This window comes from Typopeltis vanoorti, chromosome 16 (genome assembly GCF_054136105.1).
Source record: "Typopeltis vanoorti isolate ZY-2024b chromosome 16, IOZ_Tvanoo_1.0, whole genome shotgun sequence".
NCBI lineage: Eukaryota > Metazoa > Arthropoda > Arachnida > Uropygi > Thelyphonidae > Typopeltis > Typopeltis vanoorti.
The window spans coordinates 88195705-88218971 of NC_143564.1; the positions used below are offsets into that span (position 1 = coordinate 88195705).

The 23267-nt window shown below is 34.0% G+C and overlaps 1 protein-coding gene across 2 annotated transcripts in view; it reads right to left on the reverse strand.

Annotated features, from left to right (window-relative positions):
• Positions 1-23267, reverse strand: part of IntS3 (integrator complex subunit 3) — a 598644-nt gene that overhangs the window by 264410 nt on the left and 310967 nt on the right. For both annotated transcript variants that reach the window (XM_090406089.1, XM_090406090.1), the window contains one exon: positions 11799-11934. In XM_090406089.1, coding sequence (XP_090262215.1) covers positions 11799-11934 — 136 coding nt within the window. The remainder of the gene's footprint in view (positions 1-11798; positions 11935-23267) is intronic.

A 23267-nucleotide genomic window follows, 5' to 3' on the forward strand; every position in this document is an offset into this window, starting at 1 on the left:
TTTACAAATAATACTACGGTATATTTAACCTGTGCATCCCTTGGGGATACATATTAGAAACTGATGATAATACTAAATATTAAATGAAAACATGAGGTTTAGCTAAATTCTTATATTGTCATTGTGTGGTCCTTCAGTCCATGGACTGGTTGGCTGTAGCACACCATTCCAGCAATTTATTCCTTTCTTCAGAGATTCTCTTCATATCTCCATATCTTCTTGTTTCCGAATCTTCACATAGCTGTTTGATGAAGTTCATTCTTGGTCTTCCCCTTCTTCTTTTGCTCAAGATTTTCCTTTCTATTACTGTTTTGAGGAAATTGTTATGCCTTAGTTGGTGTGCTATACATTTGAGTTGCCTCTTCTTTATGGTCTCCAGTATACATTTTTTTTTCTTCTCCAACTTATTTGAGAACTTTGTCATTCCATTTCTTTTCTTTCCAACTCACTTTCATTAATCGTCTCCAGTACCACATCTTGAAGGACTCTAGGTATTTCTGATTTTGTTTAAGGAGTGTCCAGGTTTCTGATGCATATAATGTGACAGGCCAGACAAAGGTCTTGACTAGTCTTTTATTTAGTTCAATGTCAATTTGCTTTGAAGTGAGCATGTATTATCATAAAATGCTTTTTTTTTTTTTTTTGCCTGTGCAATTCTTGATTTCACTTCTTTTGATCAAAGTATATCTTCTGTAATCAATTGTCCCAAGTATTGAAAGGAAGCTACTTGCTTAATGGGTTTATCTTCTATTCTGATGTTCACAGTATGGGGTTTCTTTCCTATTATCATTGCCTTTGTTTTTGTGAAGTTTATTCTCTTATTCTCATGCCATATTCGGATGTCTTGTTATTTATTCCTTGGTCATTTATTGCTTGGTCATATGCAAATTTAATAACATCTACTCTTTTGCCATTTATCGCAATTCCATACTCTTCATTTAAAACTTCCCTTATCATTTTGTCTGCAACAATGTTAAAAATGATTGAAGGGAGTAGGTATCCTTGTCTTACACCTCTCTCTCTCTCTCTCTCTTTCTCTCACTCAATTTTAGCTGGTTCTGACCATCCCTCTTGCAGAGACACTACTGCTGTTTGATGTTTATACAGTTGCCAGATCAGCTTTATTATTTATTCTTCTACTCCTATCTCTCTCAACAATGGGAAGAGTTTATGCCATGACAACATGGCAAATGCCTTGTCATAGTCCCTAGATGACAAACCTATGGCATGTGTGCCAGAGGTGGCACGTTCGAGAATTCTGCTGGCACATCAAAGATTTGCAGGTGATATCCATTTATACGCTTATAAATTATTCAACATTTTTTAAAATTATTACAATACGTACAAGTTAAATTTGTTTTGCACGAGAGAGAGCAGCTATGAAGACGTGCATATGATTGGTGCAGCATTAACAAAAGATCGCGTAACCCAAAGACAAAGGCAACCGAAAACTGTTGAGTTGAAATGCTGATTCTCTTCAACCGAATTCCATAACATCTAAAACTGTCATAACAGCATTCACTATACATTTCTTAGTTTTAACACATTCACGACAGGGTGTCATTTATCTTTCCGATGGAATTTCTCATTACCAGCAGGCTCAACTCACACAAAGTTTCAATCCTTGGTTGAATTTTATGGCTGCTTGTTTGCGTTTGAGCTGGCAGGTGAACACACTCATTATATGGCATATTTCAATTCTTGGTAGAATTTTATTTGAAGTTAGCTTTTGTGATCTGTCACAATGACATCAAGAATTTCAAATGCAATAAAACAAACACTTATTTCATATAACTGAAAAATTGGACAATAGTTTTTAGTTAGATATTGTGTTTCAGTGCAACATATGGTTCAGCATAGTTTCTGTGAGAGGGGACATGTGATTCATTAGTTAGAGCCATTTTTATTCCAGCTGTCTCTAATTGCACTATTTGTTGAGAAATATATTACACAGACTGCAAAAGCTCCGTACCTTATTTAGTGATACAATAAAACTACTTGTTTTTCTTGCATCTGCAGTATAATGTTGCATCTGTTGGGGCGGGCGTGTTGTTACCATGAGAAGCGAGTTACTATCGCCTCAATGTGAACATGTTTAAACATTTTGCAAAACTTTTTAATGTCTTTTTTCATAAAGTAAAATCAGGGGTGTGAGTTATATTCAAGTAAATACAGTAAGCATTTCGCCACCAAGTTGACATCCTTCTGCTGCTTCCCCTGCTCAGCTGACTTGTATGGTGAGTTACATTGCATAAATAAATTTTTCTCACTGCCGTTTTTTATTAAAATCAATTTTTCATTAAAATCGATTTAATAATACAATAATCAATTTTACACTGAATAACATTATAAATTTATATATAAATAAATATTATAAATAAAATATTTATAAAATACTATATATATATATATATATATCTATATATATGTGTGTGTTCAATAATTTTAATGACTTAAAACACCAAGATAATTACGAATAAAAGTTTAATAAGAACAAAACTAGTTTTGTTGGTAAGCCAACTTCATCAGGTGTCAAAGCACAAAGGTACATACAAAAAGACTGACAGAAACATTACACAGTACAACAACAGAGCTTTCAAAAACTATAGTTAAGTTTGAATCAGAGTCCGCACTTCAGGTCTAGCTACATTTATATGCATGTGTGTGATCTCGCGAGGCTGCCAATACTGAATAGCTCTATTGTTGTAGTGTGTAATGTTTCTGTCGGTCTTTTTGTATATACCTTTGTGTTGGACACCTGATGAAGTTGGCTTACCAACAAAACTAGTTGTGTCCTTATTAAACTTTTATTCTTAATTATTGTTTTTAGTCATTGAACATGTTCATAAACCGAGTCAATCTGCATACAAATAACCATATTCCTTATGACGAGGATACCCAACATCTCATTAAAGATTACCAAAAGACACTCAGGAATATTGAACTTTTCATCAACAGACTGGTCTTCTTAAAAAGATTTAAGTGCTATTCTATTATACCTCGATTTCTTGATTTCAAAGAATCCATCAAAACAGCTTGGGCACATAGAATTCACCACAAGGTAAAACTAGAACTTCAATCAGAACGAACTGTAGATACTAAACGCAGTATAGTTTCTTTTTTCTCTAAGAAAAATTCACTACAAAACTACTTAGGGTCTTCCTTAGACAATATATCATGTAACAACATGAAAGAAATTAGCGCACTTTTTGCTTCAAGAATCCAAAACATAAACAAATTTAAACTTATCATAAAAGTCAATTCTCTCTAACATGCACAGGAACGTTCTTCCTAAACTTATGCTTCCCTTGTTTTCAAAAAAGTAGTTGTAAATAAATCTTCACAATGGTGGAAGAAAGTGTTCTTGCCAAGGGACTCAATTTCATCCTCTCTCCTAAATCCATTCCTAAAAAACTTTTTCTCACTAAAATAGGAAAAGTTGCCTCCTTACTTCCAACCCAAGATGCAAACCTACTATGGATGGAAGCTATTTTCACAATTAATAATGCAAAACCACCTTTCCCATAGTGAAAGACAAGTCATTAAAAAACTGAGAAAGGTGGAGAAATATAACAACTTGAAGCAAAGGTGGAGCAAGCTCCCTCAGCTTCGAGTTGTCTTGGTGTTGTACTACCAGGTGTTCACTTACGCCTCTTATGATGAAGAAAATCCATGAGAGATGTGTGTGTCCGTAACTCTATATAATGAAAATATCACCAATATAACGTCTCCAGAGTTTCGGCTTAAGTGAGAAGGATGATATAGCTTTCGTTTCAAAATCTTACAGGAAAATGTTTCTTCATCATCTTAATCACCAGCATTCTAATATAAAATTCACTGCCGAACTAGAACGAAATAACTGCCTTCCATTCCTGGATGTAATTCTTAAACGATGCTCTGGTAGATTTAAAATCTCTATATACAGAAAACCCACTCATACTAACAGATATCTGTACTGTCAATCTCATCACTTTCCACCACGAAAGCTCAGAACTATTTCTACCTTAGGATACAGAGTACGATCTCTTTTAGATGAACCAGATGAGCTCCAAAAAGAAATTAATCACTTTTCTCTTATCTTTAAACAAAATGGATATTCTAAAAAAACGATTAAGAAATTTCTTCTGGATCCTCCTAGGCAGTGTACTACGGAAACTACTGATTTTAAAGGTAGCATCTCAATACCTTACATTAGTTCAGTCTCCAATAAATTGGCTTAAGTCCTTAAAAAATACAACATCAGGATGTTTTTCACTACACTCCCTAAAGTCCGTTCTCTTATAAGCCATCTGAAGCCTATTCATCACAACCTGAAATATCCAGGTGTACACAAGTTATGGTGCGATTATAATATTCCTTATTTTGGACAGACTAACAAATCTATTGAACTATGTACTATAAAAGATCACATGCATCTGCGCTATCCAGTCATGTTCTTTTCTCAAACAATCCTCATGATGATCTAGAGTCACTCAGTTTGCTGGGATAAATCCAAAAACATTTTTCGCTGCAGTGATGAGTTTGAAAAGAAAATCGTGGAGTCCAGGGAAATCCTCCTTAATCCTGAACATTTGAACAGCAATTTGAGTTACAACATCCCTGATAGCCATGCTGCAGTTGTTCAATACTGGCGTTCACGAGAACTTGCAAGCATGCATGAAACAAACAATAGTGCATTAGATAGAACAACTTGAAAAAACATTTTCTGTGTCAATTATGTATTGCATTTTTTGCCTGTCATTCTCAGTTTTTTGTAACTTCAATTTTTATTATTGTGTTCTAGCTTTAGTGGATACCTGATGAAGGCTGTAAAAGGCTGAAAGTTGTTGTATCATTTTCATTAAAACTTAATATTTTATCTTGGTTTAAAGTCATTAAATATTTATTCTTTAAAATATATATATATATTATAAAGTAATTAATTTTCTATTCATTTTCCCCTATTAAAAACTGCCCAGCACATTAGCAACTCAATTTGTCAACTTTTGGCATGAGCACATAAAAAGGTTTGCCACTACTGTCATAGTCTATAAAGCATATATATATATATATATATAGGCGTTGTCCTTGTTCTATCATATGTTCACCAAGATGCCTTAAGACCAGATGCATCCTGACTTCCTTTTTCTTTTCTGAAACCAAACTGGTTTTCTTCAAGATAGATTTCTGATTTTGATTCCAGTCTGCCTTTTATTATTTTTAGAAATATTTTTGACATATGAGTTACTAAGCTTATTGTTCTGTAGTGTGTACATTCTATTGATTTAGTCTTTTTAGGGATGGGTACCATCAGAGAGCATAAAAAGTCTTCTGTCAATATTCCTTTGTCAAAAATATCAGCAATCAGTTGGTATATCTTAACTTTTACCTGTTCAGTTGCTTCCTTAATTAGTTCGATTGGTATTCTATCTATGCCTGGTGCATTAGTCGTTTCAATAGTTATGAGTGCATTGTTGAATTTGTCACGAATAATTTACATTATATTGTTTATGAGTTTGTCTTTCCTTTCTGGCAATTGCAGAAGTGGTTTTGTTTCTTTATATGGTTCCTGTACATATTCTTGCCATTTTTTCTTCTTTATCTCAGGGTCTGTTACTGGGTTAAACTCTATTACATATCAAGAATTTAAATTATAATGTATACAAATGCTAACAGCTGCAATAATTATCATGATGTGAGAAAATAAATGTGCTCTACATTAAAAATTCCATTTTGGAAGTTGGCTTGGAAACTAAGGTGAAAATACCCCAATTTACTATAATGAATTTTTTTGCTATATCAAGTTGTTTCTTTGGGCCCTTCACTGATGTAATAGTGGTTTTGCATGATGAACTTTGACAAAACATAGCATTTAAAATTACTTGTTAAATATGTTTAGAAATTTTGATTTTGATTGTCAAAAGGATACTATACACCAAGTTCATACTTGATATTCAGACTTGTTGTATTTCTATGTTCAGAAAATATCTTGATTCTCGTGGAAAGGTTTAGACGCTGGGTATGCATTTTTACTAAATAACTTAAGGAAATTGCAACACATACTAGGATATGCATTAAAATAAATTTTAATACACTTCCAATATTTCGGCAACGTCACGTTGCCATTTTCACAGGAACTTAAAAACAAGACACATGCACGCAAGCACACAAACAGTAAATGAGGACAAAACAGGAAGCTAGTCTTTCTCCTAAAAGTCCTGATGGTGCCCCCTAGCGGGCAATTTTGGTATTCTTGGGCGATTGGGCTGAAGGTCTTCTGATGTAGGTTTCCCAAATTTGGGGCAGTCTCATGCAGCCAAATTTGTTGAGGTTTGGATTGTTTCTTAGGGCTGAGGCTGATTCCATGAAAAGCCTTTCGTATTTGAATTTACTACGGTGTATTATCGTGGCTTTCTTCCATCGTATTCTATGGCGAGTATCCAGCACATGGTCTGCAAGACCAGAGTGGCTGTATTGGTGAAACCAGATGTAGCCCTTGTGTTCTGAAATTCTGATATTAGTGGTCCTGCCTGTTTGGCCAAAGTAGGACAGCTGTAAGCTGTCCTACTTTTTCTTGCTTCTGGTGGAGCACAGTTGATTTTAATGAAGTCATTTTTATTAAATTTACAATCCCACTACCTTGTGATGGCATGAAATTCTCAGGACTTTCTTTATCTCTTTGTGTTTTAGAGTAGCTGTGTAAATCCTCAAATGTCATAAACAAATGTTATTTTGGACAAACTGACCGTTCTGTGGAAAAAAGAATTAAAGAACATTAATATTATATTGATTACAACAAACCTCAGAAGTCTAGTCTAGCACAACACAGTTACCACCACCCATAATATCCAGTGGGATATAGCTATTCTCCTTCATAGATGCAGGTTCAAATATGAACTCCTCTTTAAAGAAAGTTGTGAAGCTTTTTTACAACGATCGAATTTAAATCGAGATGATTCTCTCTCTCTCTCTCTCTTTCTCAAAGATCTGAGAGACTTTTATTTTATGTAATCATTAAAAAACTAATTATCTTAAATATTAATTATTTATTAATTTCTTTCATTTCCTAGCTCGTGACAACATTGTATTTTAATAGGTGATCCACCGAATGTTCATTACTTGTATTCTATTCCTATCTGTTTGTAACACTGAAGATGTACTATTAGTTTTAGTATGAAATATCTATCTTATTTATTAATTAAAATTATTACTGTAAACTTATGTGTTGTTTTTAATAATTATACTATGCCATAGGTCCCTCTAAAAATAAGTTTACAGCAGCAAGGGACCTGTGGCATAGCCACAGGTCCCTTGTTCTACTAAATATCTGTTCTACTAAAGACAACCCCCCCCCCCTCAGGGGGGGGTTGTCTTTAGTAGAACAGATAAGGGATGCCAATTTTTTATATGGTCTGTAATCGCCCAAGAATACCAACATTGCCCGCTAGGGGGCACCATCAGGACTTTTAGGAGAAAGAATAGCTTCCTGCTTCGTCCTCATTTACTGCTTGTTGTGCTTGCATGCACGTGTCTTGTTTTTAAGTTCCTGTGAAAATGGCAACGCCATTTTCACAGGAACTTAAAAATATTGCTGAAATATTGGAAGTGTATTAAATTTTAATGTATATTTAATATATATATATATATATATATATATATATATATATATAAATTTTAATAATATTGTAATTTCCTTAAGCTATTTAGTAAAAATATCTTGGTATACCAAATAATGAAGAGTAATTTCTGAACAACGAAAGCCTACATATAATATTCCACTGTCAGAACTGCCTTTGACAGTGGAATATTATATATAGGCTGCACATACATGTACTACTTAATTTCCATACTCTGTATACTAAAGGCGATTCAGCTGGTCTCATCCTGCAAAAGAGGCAACCTGACCAGAAGAACACAAACAATTTAGAGACAAAATAACACACAGACCTCATTATTAGCCTTAACTTTGCCATAAACCAAAATCACACGATGTATAATATTCAAAAACATCTTGTTTTAAAAAAAATGGGGGGGGGGGGGGGGACACTCTTTTGAAAGTCGAGAGTTATTGGGCCTTCAACCAAGTAGATAGTAGTAAAAGCTGAGTGATTAAATTCATCTAACACTTTAAGACATTCGTGATATAACCATGCTCACAATCAGATTTGAACCACTTCCCTTTTTTTTTTTTTTTAATGATACAGCTGCAAAACCCATGCTGTCCAGGGTTTTTCCCCTGGACAGCATGGGTTTTCCCATGTTATGGAGTCATGGCTGTTTAAATTTATTTTTTTTTTTCCTATTCAAATATTTGTATGACTCCATTACATTCCTAAACTATGCTACAATTTAGAGTTGATATTTGAGATAGTTTGAAGTAAACAATTTCACATTTAACATGAATCTAATTCTGCACAGTTATGAAGATATAATTGTTTTAATTTTTTTTTTTTTTTTTTTTTAATTTCTAGAGCTTTGGCTCCATAACATTAAAATGTTAATTGGAAAGATCCTCCTAGAATGTTTCTGATTTATATTTTTATGGAACTTTTTAATATGGTCTGTATATATTAATGATACCTGAAGAGTGTCAAATTGAATTGACTCACATACCACAAAACAAATGGATATTAGTTTAATAACTAACTAAATTATGTCAACTTAATTTAGTTATTAAACTGATTTCTGTTCTCAATGTGGTTACTGCAATTCACATTCCAGACTGCATAAACACATAGCAAATTATATCTTCTGTTGGTTGGTAACTCTTACTTGAAGGAAGAATCAATAAAGAAGAATGAATATCAAAGCAACATCTGACTAAATGGCATTTATCAAAATATCCAAGATTTTTTTTGGTAAAAACTGTTTGAATCAAAATCTTTTTTTTTTTTTTTGTTATTGTTGTTAAATTGATTTATGATCCTTATCAAAATGCATAAACTAGTTCACACTTTCAGCCTCCGATATCATGCTGTTTCCTCTAAATAAAGCTTTAAACACAGTGTACAGATCCATGTCGTAGAGTCAAAAAAAAAACGAATTCAGATAATACGTAATAAATTGGCCATACATTTTCAGAACATTACCTTCTCACTTCTTGTTGATTTCAAACAGCCTTTTCTAAAATGGAAACCACTTTTCTTCCAATTGTTTTCAAGGAGTTTATATGGTTGCTGACACAGACACCAGGTGACGCTGCAAGGTCAAGGTCACCTTACTTCAAAAAATTAAAAGGTGTCTGAATAAATTTGTTTTGAAATAAAAACAAAATTAAAATTACATTTGATTGTATAGGAGTAACTTAAAATATCCAATATTTAATTGAAAAATGCTTTTGTTTATATCGTTTAAATTTGTCAGCTAGACCTCCGTATTGTATTTATATATTGACTTTCTTTCATTAAAGTAACAGGTTAGCAACTCTCAGTTTTGTTTGTACTTGGCTTTTTTTGCATTCAACCATGTTCAACCACATTCGAATATATTCAGGTTTGCATTTAAAAAAATAAATAAAATAAAAAATTTCTCTTAACAAATATGCAACAGCTTTAAATTTTACTATTTTTTTTAATTTCATGAAATGTTTTCAACAGCTGATAATACACTGCTTTTTCTTTCCCAGTATAAAGATGTTTATTCTGAGAAGCCTTGACTTAAAAATATTTAAAAAAGATATATTTCGGTGATTACACCATTTTTTTTATTATTCAGTTATATAAAACACTGAAATAATAGTTCCCAACAAGTTTCGTAAATCGTAGGATTTACATCTTCGGGGGTAAATAATATAACTTAAAGTTTAAACAAGAGAATTAATAAATACAAATCATAATTGTCTGGCTATTAATAAAACTCAAATATCAGAATGCAGATATATAACGTTATTGATGTTGAACAATACTGGATGATGTCACGTGTTCTTGTTCTCTTTCATACAGTCCGAGCTCAGATTGAGGTAGATTTTTTATTAGAGCTGACCACACTTGATGGAGAATTAAAATTGCATTGGGTTGGGTTTTGTAACATATTAGCAGCTTCTTTAAATTTTCTTATATAACTATTTCAAATATTTGAAATAATTGTTTTCTATGTATGACATTGTCATTTTTTCCCAGAGTACATCGTGTCCAGTGGAAGTGGTATGGAAAGCAAGACCCCGTTCTCTTTTGTATTGTATGTCTTTTTGGTGTTCAGCCATGCGTATTTCTCCAGATCTTCCTGTCTGTCCTACGTAGCAAATCCCGCAAGAGCAATGGATTTTGTAGACTCCTGGTTTTTTAAGAGGATGATGAGGTGGTTTTGGTGGATGTAGCAATCTTGAGATTTTTTCCATAGGAAGGAAGGCTACTTTTATGTTGTGTTTGTTTATTAATTTGGCTAGCTTGTCTGTAACATTTTTGATATAAGGAAGCGTGATTGCGTTTTTGTAATCCTGTTTTATTGTGTTGTTAGCTGGAGACATTTTAAGGATTCTCTTGATGGTTTTTGTTTCATATCCATTCTGTTGGAGGATTTGTGTTAAGTATTTTAGTTGTTCATTACATCTTTCTTGTGTGCTGAAAATATTGTATGCTCTGTCTCAAAGAGTTTTAATTAAGCTTATTTTTTATCATAAGGTGGATGTAGGAATCTCAAGATTCCTACATCCACCAAAACCACCTCATCATCCTCTTAAAAAACCAGGAGTCTACAAAATCCATTGCTCTTGCGGGATTTGCTATGTAGGACAGACAGGAAGATCTGGAGAAATACGCATGGTTGAACACCAAAAAGACGTACAATACAAAAGAGAACGGGTCTTGCTTTCCATACCACTTCCACTGGACACGATGTACTCTGGCAAAAAATGACGATGTCATACATAGAAAACAACTGCTACATAAGAAAATTTAAAGAAGCTGCTAATATGCTGAAAAACCCAATGCAATAAAAATCAAGGTTTAATTCTCCATCAAGTGTGGTCAACTCTAATAAAAAATCTACCTCAATCTGAGCTCGGACTGTATGAACGAGAACAAGGACACATGATATCGTCCAGTATTGTTCAATGTCAATAACAACATATATCTGCATTCTGTTATTTGAGTTTTATGAATAGCCAGATGGTTATGATTTGTATTTATTAATTCTCTTGTTTAAACTTTAAGTTATACTATTTACCCCCTGAAGATGTAAATCCTACAATTTATGAAACTTGTCGGGGACTATTATTTCAGTGTTTTATATAACTGAATAATAAAAAAAATGTGGTGTAATCACCGAAATATATCTTTTGAACCAATTAGCCACAGAAGTCTATGCCTGCAATTAAAAATATTTGTTTAGAACCTGAAAACAAATTGATTCAGACAGTCTAACATGAACAAATGTTGGGAAACATTTTTGAGAAAAAAATTTTCTTACATCTCATTTGAATCTGAGAGTTTTCCTCCTCAAATGAAAATGGAAGCCACTTTTCATTTTTATAGATTTCAATACATTTTCTGCCACTTTTAATGCTATACTGCAATTTAGGTATGTTAACATGTACTGTACGCTCAAAAATAAATTTCTAATAAATTTTAATGAAGTTTAATTTCAAGATTTATTTATTTGAATGATATTCCATTATACATTTTTGTGAAAACCAATATTTCAGACTGGGATACAAGGCTGAAGATTATCATCACTGCTCATTTTTTTAGTCATGGTGTGTGCTAATTTCCTAATAGAAATTTCATGTGATAATCTGTTTTGTAAAACATACATATACTGGCAAAGAATTTAAGTTTATAATATTCATAAAATACTGCAAATATGCAAGATTTTTCACTTACTTTTCATTTTGTAAGCTTAAAACAGAAGACTTTATTCCTCCACTTAATTGATCAATATGCTCACTGACATCTATTTGTTCAACTTTTGATGGTTCCCTAATAGGCCGAAATTTCATGTCCCTGATGCGAAGCTTTCCTAATAAATAAATATGGAATTTGACAATTAAAGTGCTACAAAACACCTTCTACAATAAAACTCAAAATCAGCAGGACTAAAAATGCATACAAAACAGATAATGTGAAATGCCGATAAAATCTGAAAATATGTAAATATTTAGATTTATAAAGTGATTATTACATATTTCATGAAAATATGTAATAATCACTTTATAAATCTAACAAGTGAAGACTTTCCCCTCTACTAGTTATAAATGAAAACACTATTTTTTAACAGCTGGCTAATGATTTCACTTTTGAGATGGAAATTTATTATCACATAGAAAGTTGTGGATATTATCATCTGGCCAATTACTAAAGGCATGTTTTTCCTCCAAATGGTTTCTATTTGATTGCTGACAGACCCAGATGATGCTGCAAGGTCACCTTACTTCAAAAAAAAAATAATAAAAGGCACCTGTGGCATTGATTCCTAAAATTTTGAAAAATATTAAATTGCCAATGACAGCAGTTTGTAAAAAATGCTGAAAATATTAAATCAATACACTCAGCGAAACTGAAAAGAAAGTGTGTGTGTGTGTGTGTACATTAAAATTAATTAATTACTGGAAAGGAAATATAAGTAATAGACTTAACCATTCTGTCATGTTGTACCATAATTTTGTGTGTGTGTGTGTGTGCGCGCGCGCGCGCGTGCGAAGTGTCTTCATGACTGGGCTGCTTGTGTAGTGAAGCTGACTTCACATTAATTGCCTTAGCATCTTTCTCTCTTGGGTCTGACTCCCACAGATAAGACTAATAAAAGTCAAAACTGATCTGAGTAGTGGCCTTTCCTTTAATGCATAGCATTATGATATACACATCTGAAAAGATGTGTTTTGCATTATAAGATAGTATGCAAATAATGTGAAGTCATTGACCTCTGTGTACAAGTGCCCTAGTCATGAACATGCTTAGCTTGAAAACTTTGCTTGCTATTGCTTGGATAAAGGAATAAACAGCAATGCAATTTTTTAGCATCATTAATTTGGTGTATAACCAGTAGAATAGTTATAAAACATACGAGAAAATAATTTAATTACTTGTATAAAATAGCAGGCAGCAAAAACATAACAGAAACCTTCAAAGTATCAGAAAGCCATAGCACATGCCTATATTGTTATCTGTAAAATTAATATATTGTTGAAATCTTCTGGCACAGAATCACACTTCATGGCAGTTTTAGATATCTGGAGAACTGCATTCTGCCAGGTTGGCAGAGAACACTTGTTTTGCCGAGAGATCTGATAATGTTGGAGTCTTGACAGGTAACAGACTGATTTGGAGGAAAATTGTAGATGGGAAGTTAGTAATGATGTACGTTTTTCATGTAGTACTATCATATCCTGTACACACTTTGAGGGTACATGTCAGGAATTTGATGATAATGAGGATGAATTATTTCCATAGTTATGTGCTTTATCCTCTAAACATTAACATGAGTAGTAACATGTCATACTCCAAAGGTTGCTGTGATATACTGTAAGAAAATGGAAGTCCTGGCCATCATGGAATTGAAGTCTGGACCTAGAGTGCCTTTGGGAGGAGTCAGAAAGTTGATGATGACTTAACTATTTGCAAAATAAATCAGCATTTATGAAAGTAATATTTATCAGGAGCTTTTAGTTATTTTTACAAGTATATTTCATAAAATATTTTTTTAATATTTATCCCACACATGAAATGCTAAAAACCTATAATGCATCAGTGTTAAATGGTCAAAGAGAAATTAAGAATCTGTTGATATGTTTTCTTTTGTTGTTGTTGTTTTTAGCCAATCAGTGAATGTAGAGAGAGACAAGAGACAGAAAAAAAAAAAAAAAAAAAATTCAGCAGGTCTGATGCTGGACAACAAACAGATGATGAGCAGCAGTTGCCTCTGTTCTTGCATTCTTAGAGGACAGCAGAGGAATGACAATTATCAGTTCAAAGAATGATTTCTATGAAATTATCTATAGCAAAGGCATAAGACAAACATAGAAAGTCTATGCAAAAAGAATTAGAGTGAATCTGTGATAGAGAGTGGGATCATCAATGGATATTGATGATCACAGGACATCAATGAGCATTTGGATCCATCACCCAGTTGTGAAATCAATCTTAAAATACTTAAAAGGCTGAAAGGACTTTGGATTTTTACAGAGTTAGGAATTGGATAGGGGTAGTAGGATCTTCAAATGGAAGAAGACACCAAAGTTTTTGTAGACTATGAAGACCATAGCTGTGATGCAGCATACCAGGAAAAGCTAGAAGTGTAAGTCAGCTCCAAAAGAAAGAAGATAAATTTGATCCTGTTCAGAAAATCTTGGTATAATCAAAGGAATGAGAAAGTGAAACATGACAGTTGAAACATGAAAGTAACACATTTTGGCAGCTAGGTATCACCCTGCTGAATAAAAGCAAAGAGATGAGAGTTTAAGGCAGTGGGTGTAGACGATCTTGACGATTAAAATAATGGATTATGCACAAAGATTTATCAAATGAATAGTAATGATACCATTTCCAAGTTTATAATAACAGAAGGGGTGGATAACATACATATAAACATACTTTTTGCAGTGCACCATCATGTGGTATGACCAGCAAGGAAGACTTTTAGTTTTGAGAAGAGATAGAAGTCATTTTACTATCCCTGTAGTGGTTCTCAGTAAGATTTGCAAAATACCCCTATACAGCTACAATCACCTCTTGATTTGAAGAAAAACGCTGATCAGTGAGGAAGATTTTTAGTTTTGAGAAGAGATAAAAGTCAAAGGGAGCCAAATCTGGGGAATAGGGTGGATGCTCCAACAATTCATAGTGCAGATCTCTTAATTTTCCCATTGCCAAAACACCTTTGTGGGCAGGTGCATTGTCCTGATGAAAGATGATTTTTTTCTTCTGCAAACTGGATCTTTTTCTCATGAATTTTTTTCATCTAGTCTGGTTAAAAGCTTGGAATAATATTCCCCACTTATTGTTTTTCCCTTTTCAAGACAATTAATAAACAAAATGCATTTAGCATCCCAAAACACTGATGCCATGACCTTTCCTGCTGATGGAACCGACTTTGTCTTTGGAGCAGAACAACCGGCTTCTGTCCACTGTTTGGATTCTGGTGTATAATGGTGAATCCAAGTCTCATCCATAGTAATAAATTGATGCACAAATCAGTTTTATTCTTGTTGAAATGCTGCAAGCACTGTTCAGAGATTTTCATGCAAGTGCGGTTTTGATCTGCTGTGAGCAAGCACGGCAACCATCTTGCACAAAGCTTTTTCATTTGCAATTCTTCATGCAAAATACATCCTACACATTCTTTTGAAATGCCTATAGTCTCAACAATTTCACGCACTTTGACTCGCCGGTCATCCAATACCATATCGTGCACTTGATCAATGATTTCTGGTGTTACACTTTTTTGGACGTCCTACATGTGGATCATCTACAAGGCTGGTACGGCCTTGTAGATGAACTCAGCAACCCATTTCTTAATTGTCGAAAACAAAGGAGAAAAGCGCCCATAAACTTTTCTGAACTTCGAATGAATTTCTTTTGGTGTTAAACCTTCTTTTACAGAGAATTTTATAACTGCACGTTCAATTTTATCCATTTCAAGGGATACAGACAACACTTTTGTTTCAGAAAGCTATATAAAACAAACTACTTCATAGAATGACTTGCAATTTCACATGGATGTTTAGGACAGATGTACCAATTTAGAAGAAAAAAAATCTTGCCGATAGCGATGCCATCTATGGTCGAGGTCAAGAACTTTTCAGACCACCTTCATACAAAAACAGTTAACATTTTATAGCAAATACCCTCAAAGAGGCATCCAAACAATTGAAAAAAATCATGACTATGGAATTCCTATCCTTATGTAAAAATTGTTACAGAACAAAATAGCCTTGGCCTTAAAACAAAACAACATAATTATAAGTTAACTTCACTCATCTAAACAAAATATCCACTTTTAATAACACTGAAACTACCTCATTTACCATGAAAGATGTCAAGAGCATACAAGACATGATGCATTTATTTAATTTGTTGTGTAGGAGAGATGGGCCACTACATGGCTGTGATGCAGTACACAGATTTCAGAGATGAACAGAAAAGAGAGCACACAAATTGGGTTTAGAATATTCACTCGATAAGGAAGAAGCCTAACACCATCTGGCAACAAACGAAAATGATGTACAAAATGGCCAGTTTGGCTGGGTGGTTAGCGTATCCGCTCTCCAGCCAAAAGGCAGCAGTAGATGGTGTAGGTGATGAAGGTAATCACGGTTGGTGTAGTAAGTGCCTTCCCTTGATGAGCCTTTGGACTTCCTAGAAGTGTCACGTAATGATAATAATGATAATGATAATAATAATCTCATATAACAGCTATACACATAAGTTCAAGAAAAACATTGGAAATAATTTGTTCATTCACCCAGAGCAATAAGAACTAAAATTTGATTCTGCATATGTAGTCTGTGCTTCAATGACAGGTTAACTTTGCAATAATGTTTAAATAATAATCCTGTACACAAGAGAAGAAATGAAGAAAAATTTGTTCTATGAGTTTAGAGTTGAACAGTAAAGAAGTACTAATCAGTTGCTTCACGTGTTTTAGCAGATTTAGAGCAGAGTGGAAGATCTTCTTCTAGCTCTTTATATAAGAATAGCAACTGAACCAGTGTGTGTGAAAGAGGGCTAAGCGAACTGGTGAGAGATAGATCATTAATCACACTAACTGCTTTCTCCTGTACTGTGAGAAGTATTTTAGAGACTTCATAAGCAGGCACCAACCTAACCATTGAAACAGTATTCAATAATTGGATGGATCTGCATTAGTACAGATTACTAACTGTTAAGAGGTAAAGTAATGCCTTGAGCAAAAGAGAAAACTTACTTTCTTGGACAACAAGGTTGTGATATTTGGATTATGCTTAAGCCAAGAAAGATTGGAAATCAAAATAATCCCACAATGAGAAATCTTAGTTATTGCCAACAGTAAAGATTTTTTTTTGTTTTGCAAGAAATTTGACAGCATTCAGTTTTACTAACATCTTACCAGAAAATCAGATAACCCTAACCATTCTCCACACACACACACCAGATCTCTTTCTCACTAATCACCCTTCAAAAGGTCACTAATGAGTAAATGAAGCTGTATATCCTCTAGGTCAGGGGTGGGCAACCTTTTTAAGTGTGAGTGAAAAATCGCCAAATTTTTTATGCAAAATTTTCTCACTTGCCAACCGAAATTTTGGGGAACATATCATTATTGAGTGCTTTAAGTAATGGGAGAATCTTTTCAAATAATCAAAAATCACACTAGAATGGTAAAATCAAAGAATATTGTAAGAGTGATTATTGTAAGTCATGTAAGATTGAATGAATGTAAAAATCAGTGATGGAATTTTTACTTAAAAGTCCTTTCTACCCTGTTCATAGTGTGGATATTTTTTATTTGCCTTTAAGTGTAATTCTAGCTGTCTTATACAGCCACTCAATTTTTAACATCAGCAAAAGAGTAAACAATAATTCTGAATTTTTTGTTTTTTTATAAAGATCAATCAGACATAAGTTTTTTCAAGTTTTTCCAATATATTACAGTGTGCAATCTCATAATCGTTTTACTTGACTAAAGCACAACAAAAGAAAATAAAATTAAAGATATTCTTTTAACACTAGGGCAACTCATAGCAAAAGGTGGGTAAAGTTCTGATCACTATTCTTAGTATTTTCCATAATGTAAAACACATCTCCTAGGAGATGTTTGATGTTATACATTATGGTGGGAGGTCACTACCCAGACTGGTTTCAACCTTTATTGAGGTCTCATCAGTGAGTAGGTAGTCCTTTTGCTACGAGTTGGCCTAGTGTTGAATATGTGCTTTAGCTTAGGCTATAATCTGCTGAAACTTTTATGGTTTACTATATTCGGCATGCAACTCTTTGATTCCTATCTCTGAGTTTCTTATTCAGCTTTGAGACAATGTGGGATTTAATATCCCCTTAATTTAAATAATGTTATATCGCCAAAGTAAAGCCTATTGGCTCTTTATTTAAGTAGTTAAAGATATTCGTTTATTAATTCTTATTCCCTTACAAGTAATACATAAAAATTACAGATAAAATAAAATGTTATTTTACCCATAAATAACATATTAAACAGAAGTTAATTTTTACTATTTTTTAGCAGAAAACATCAGGTTTATGTCAGGTTTATAATTTGTATGATTTAGAGATATGCATGTGCTACTAGTTTCATCTATAAGGCTACTTGTATTACGAGACTTAACATTCATCAATGAGAACAATGATTCACAAGAATATGTAGATGCATAAATGGATAGTAATGCTGTTGCAAGGGTATTTAAACATACAAAAGTTTCTGGAATAGTATTTCAAATCCTTAGTACCTCTTTTTCTTTCTGTTACTCCCGTCTCTAATCGCTCCTTTTCAATATTTTAACAAGTCAACTCTGAGATCAACAAATTTCTGCCTTAAAATTAAGCTACTTTGAAAATCAATCAACTGCATTTCAAAATCATCCATATTTATCTACGAAAACACCTGCAAGTTTAACTCATCCAGTTTTATAATGTATGGATACTTAATGAATTTTGCAGTCTCTTCTAATTCTCAGGAACTCAACAAATCTTATAGAGAACTACTCAACAGTTAGAAATAGCTTTTGAAAGCACTAGCAGTCTGTTTTGTCATCCTTTTGGAGATCATTGATTTATTTCTTTAGGTAAGGAAAATATCTAAATTTCTCACTGTCTACATCCCTCCTAAAAACTCCAAAATCTCATCTCATCTTCCTTTTTCCCTCTTTTACCTTGCAGTGTGGAGGGTTAGTTAATCATCGGACTTTAAACTGTTCAGAGGATAAGGTGGTCAAGCCCTATGCCCCGGTGAGTTCTCAAAGCCAATTTGCCTGCTTTGCAGGATGAAAAATCCCAGGATAAACTGGGGAAAAAACCCTATTGTCCATGCACAAGACCGGCTAACTTGGCTATGGCTGAGGGAAATCCTTCAGCTCCTCACGTCACCAACAGGAATTGAACCTAGGACACTCCTTCCACAGGCATATAGTTGCGAAGCACACAGCCACTAGGCTAACTGCACAGACACTCCTAGATTCATTTCAAATGCATTTATGTCATCAAACATAAATCAAGAGTTAGGTTAGGAAAAAAATCTGAATCTCTCTCTCTCTCTCTCTCACTGTCTACATCCCACTTAAAAACCTCTAGATTCATTTGAAATGCATTTATATCATCAAACATGACACCAAATACCTAAAGAAAGAATATCTTTCTTTAGGTATTCCTTACCCAAAGAAAGAAAGAAAGAAATAAAGCCAACGAACATTGCCGTACATTAGTAATCTTTTTACACCAAATCCACCTCATTCAATAGATTCTGAAATTGTGTTTTATGAAAAGCACATTCAGAAATGTAATTAACAATCTTGGTTACTGTTTGCATCACTTTTTTTTTTTTTTTTTACATCAGTTCCTTTAGGCCAATTTTTGCACATAAAGTCTCTTCATGTATGATGCAATGAAAATCTATCAGTGAATGGCCAACACGTTTTGCAAACAGATTTACAAATCCTGCTTCCTTACCAATTACTCTGGGTGCCCCATCTGTTGTAACGGATACTACTCACCAAGTGAAAATCCAGCCCTCATACCCTTGTTAACCACACTTTTATTTAATTTCCAGGAATGACCTCATGTTCTTCCACTTCTAGCTAACTGCTGAAATATTTCCCTACCATCAATTCTATAAAACCCTTTTAGTAACTTAAATGTTTCATCTCATCCTTCCCCTTCTCTGCCAACTTCTGTAACCAACAAACTCTCAATCTATCAATATAGGGAACATAGCTTAACACCACTCACCAACTTGGTCATGTGCATTTGAATCTTTTCTACCACTTCCTCATTTCCAAGGAATTCAGATGACCAGACCTGAGCACAGTAATCCAGATGCAGATGTATCAATGCCTCATAAAGAGGAATAATAACTTCTTTATCTCTGCATGTTAGTGTTCTTCAATAACTAAATAATCCTATGAGCTATCTTAAACACCTCACCAATATGCCCTCTGAACTCTCTATCCACCAACACCTCCAAATCCTTAGCCTCATCAATCTCCTGAAGTACAGTTCTATCAACATGGCACACAGCTTATAATCTTTTAATACCAAAATGCATAATTTTACACTTTACCACACTGAACTGACATCCATTATCTTTTGCCCATATTGCCAGCTTATTTAAATCATCCTGCAAACTCTCTACATCAGCTTGATTAAATATTACACTATCCAACTTTGCATCATCAGCAAACAACTGAATATCTTTCTTCAAGTCATTTCCTATATCATTTATGTACAAATTGGCCATTCTCATATCTACATCACTAGTTTAATATCCATCCCCCATTTGTTCTAATTTGGTTAACAGTATTCCATGGGGTAGCATGTCAAAAGCCTTAGCAAAATCCAGCAATATCACTGTGTAGCCATTCCCCTTGTCCAACTCAGCTGTCACTCTATTATAAAAAGTTAATAAATTACTTAAGCCAAGACTGATCTTTAATAAAACCATCTTGCATCCTAAAAAAGTATCATAATCTTATCCACCCATTCCCGAATTCTTTCTTTAGCTAACTTTGTCAATACTTTTACCACCACTCCTGAGATGGTGATCAGTCTGTAATTTTCTACTGCAGTCTTAGAGCCTCGTTTATGCAAAGGAACTATTTTACTCACCTCGACACCCTAGGAACCTTACCAGAGCTCACACTTAAGTTAAACAGCCAAGTAAGAGGTACTAACGATTGAAATGTCCAATATCATATGATATTGATGGGTTTATGCTAGAAGAAACTGATCAGGCTAGGGATCTTCAAGTTTTAGTAAACAGGCACTTGAAGTTCAAGGGACATATAGCAAAGATTGCAAATACGAGGGTGGTCTGAAATGTTCTCGGCCTAACAAAAAAAAAACGAATTTATAATTTCAAAATTATTTTTATTTTTCCACATAATCTCGCTTAAGACTAACACATTTATTCCAGCGATGCTCCAGCACAATTATCCTGTCCCTGTAGTGGTTCTCAGTAAGATCAGAAAAATACCCCTCTACAGCTGCAATCACCTCTTGATTTAAAGAAAACTGATCAGTGAGGAAGATTTTTAGTTTTGAGAAGAGACATAAGTCAGAGGAAGCCAAATCTGGGGAATAGGTTGAATGTTCCAACAATTCATAGCGCAGATCCCATAATTTTTCCCATTGCCAAAACACCTTTGTGGGCAGGTGCATTGTCCTGATGAAAGATGATTTTTTTTTCTGCAAACCGGGTCTTTTGTCACAAATTTCTTCATCTAGTCTGGTTAAAAGATCAGAATAATATTCTCCGGTTATTGTTTTACCCTTTTAAAGATCATTAATAAACAAAATACCTTTAGCATCCCAAAACACCGATGCCATGACCTTTCCTGCTGATGGAACCGATGACTTTGTCTTCTTTGGTGCTGAACAATCAGTTTCTGTCCACTGTTTTGAATGCTGTTTGGATTCTGTTGTGTAATGGTGAATCAAAGTCTCATCCACAGTAATGAATCGATGCACAAAATCAGTTTTATTCTTGTTAAAATGCTCCAAACACTGTTCAGAGATTTTCATGTGAGTGTGTTTTTGATCTGCTGTGAGCAAGCACAGCACCCATCTTGCACAAAGCTTTTACATTTGCAATTCTTCATGCAAACTATATCCTGCATGTTCTTTTGAAATGCATATAGTGTCAGCAATTTCAAACACTTTGACTCATCGATCACCAATACCATATCATGCACTTCATCAATGATTTCTGGCATCGTTACACTTTTTGGACATCCTTCACATGGATCATCTTCATCAGCCTGGATCATTAAGGCTGGTATGGCCATGTTTAAACTTGGCGAGTTAAACTTAATTGTCAAAAATGAAGGAGAAGAGTGCCTATAAACTTCAAATGAATTTCTTTTGGAGTTAAACCTTCTTTTACAAAGAATTTTATAACCGCACAATACTCAATTTTATCCATTTCAAGGGATACAGACAACACGTTTGCTTCAGACAGCTGTATAAAACAAACTACACTTGGTCGCTGACTCATGACCGACTTCCGTTCTGGCTGACCGATCATAAGTCGATCTGGTCACATGTCGGTCATATATTTATTAACAGTATTCTTTAACCTTTCTAATCTTTTTATCATCATTATAATTAATTTTTATAATCTTTTAAATTTATAATTATGTATATTGTACATAATGTGAAAAATAATACTGTACATACTGTACTGTAAACACAAAAATGCAATCTAAAATTAATGTAAAAATTAATACAAATGAAATTTACAAAATCAATTTTTAATCTTTGCTTGTGCTGGGTTGTGGAATGTCAGGGTCATGTTCTTGGGTTGAGGTAGGAGATGTTCTCTTGATGAGGAACATGCTGAGCTTTGTTTGAATAGTTTGTTTCTTTTTTTCTTCATATATCTCACGATAACAACGCACATCATCTTGAATGATACGTTCAACCTTTGTGAATCGTTCAACATTGGGGTTCATTGCTTTGAAATTGGCAAGAGCTTTATTCAGTTGCGAAAAAGAATCTGTAAGCTCTTTGCAGTGAATTTCTTTTCTGGCTTCTCTTCTTCCTCTCTCGCTTTTTCTTCTGACACTCTCCGTGCTTCCAATTCAATCAACTCTTCATCCGAAAGTTCTTTCATTTCACAATCTAGCAACTCCTCTACATCTTCTATTTCACATTCTAATTTAAGATTTTTTGCAAGTTTAACTATTTTTTCTGTAATCACTTCCAGTTCCTCTTCTTTTTCAAATCCTTCAAATGTATTCGCATAACATTTTAGACACTTTTTCCCAATTCCCAACATACAATTCTTTGTTACACATTCCCATGTGGTCGAAATATTCTTGATATACCGAAGAATGTTGTACAGCTTCCAAAAGTCTCGCAAACATAAATCAGCATCAGAATCTATCACTTCGATGGCTTGTGCAAATGTCGTTCTGAGGTTGTGAGCCTTGACTGCTGAAATAGCACCCTGATCCATGGGTTGTATGAGAGCAGTTGTGTTAGGTGGCATAAAAACCCACTTTAACATCATGTTGAAGGTCGTCCAGATGAGGGGGGTGGCCAGGGGCATTGTCTATAATCAATAAAATCTTGAAAGGGATACCTCTCTCTGCACAATATTTACATGCCTGGGGAATAAAGCAGTTCATGAACCAGTCTTCGAACAATGCT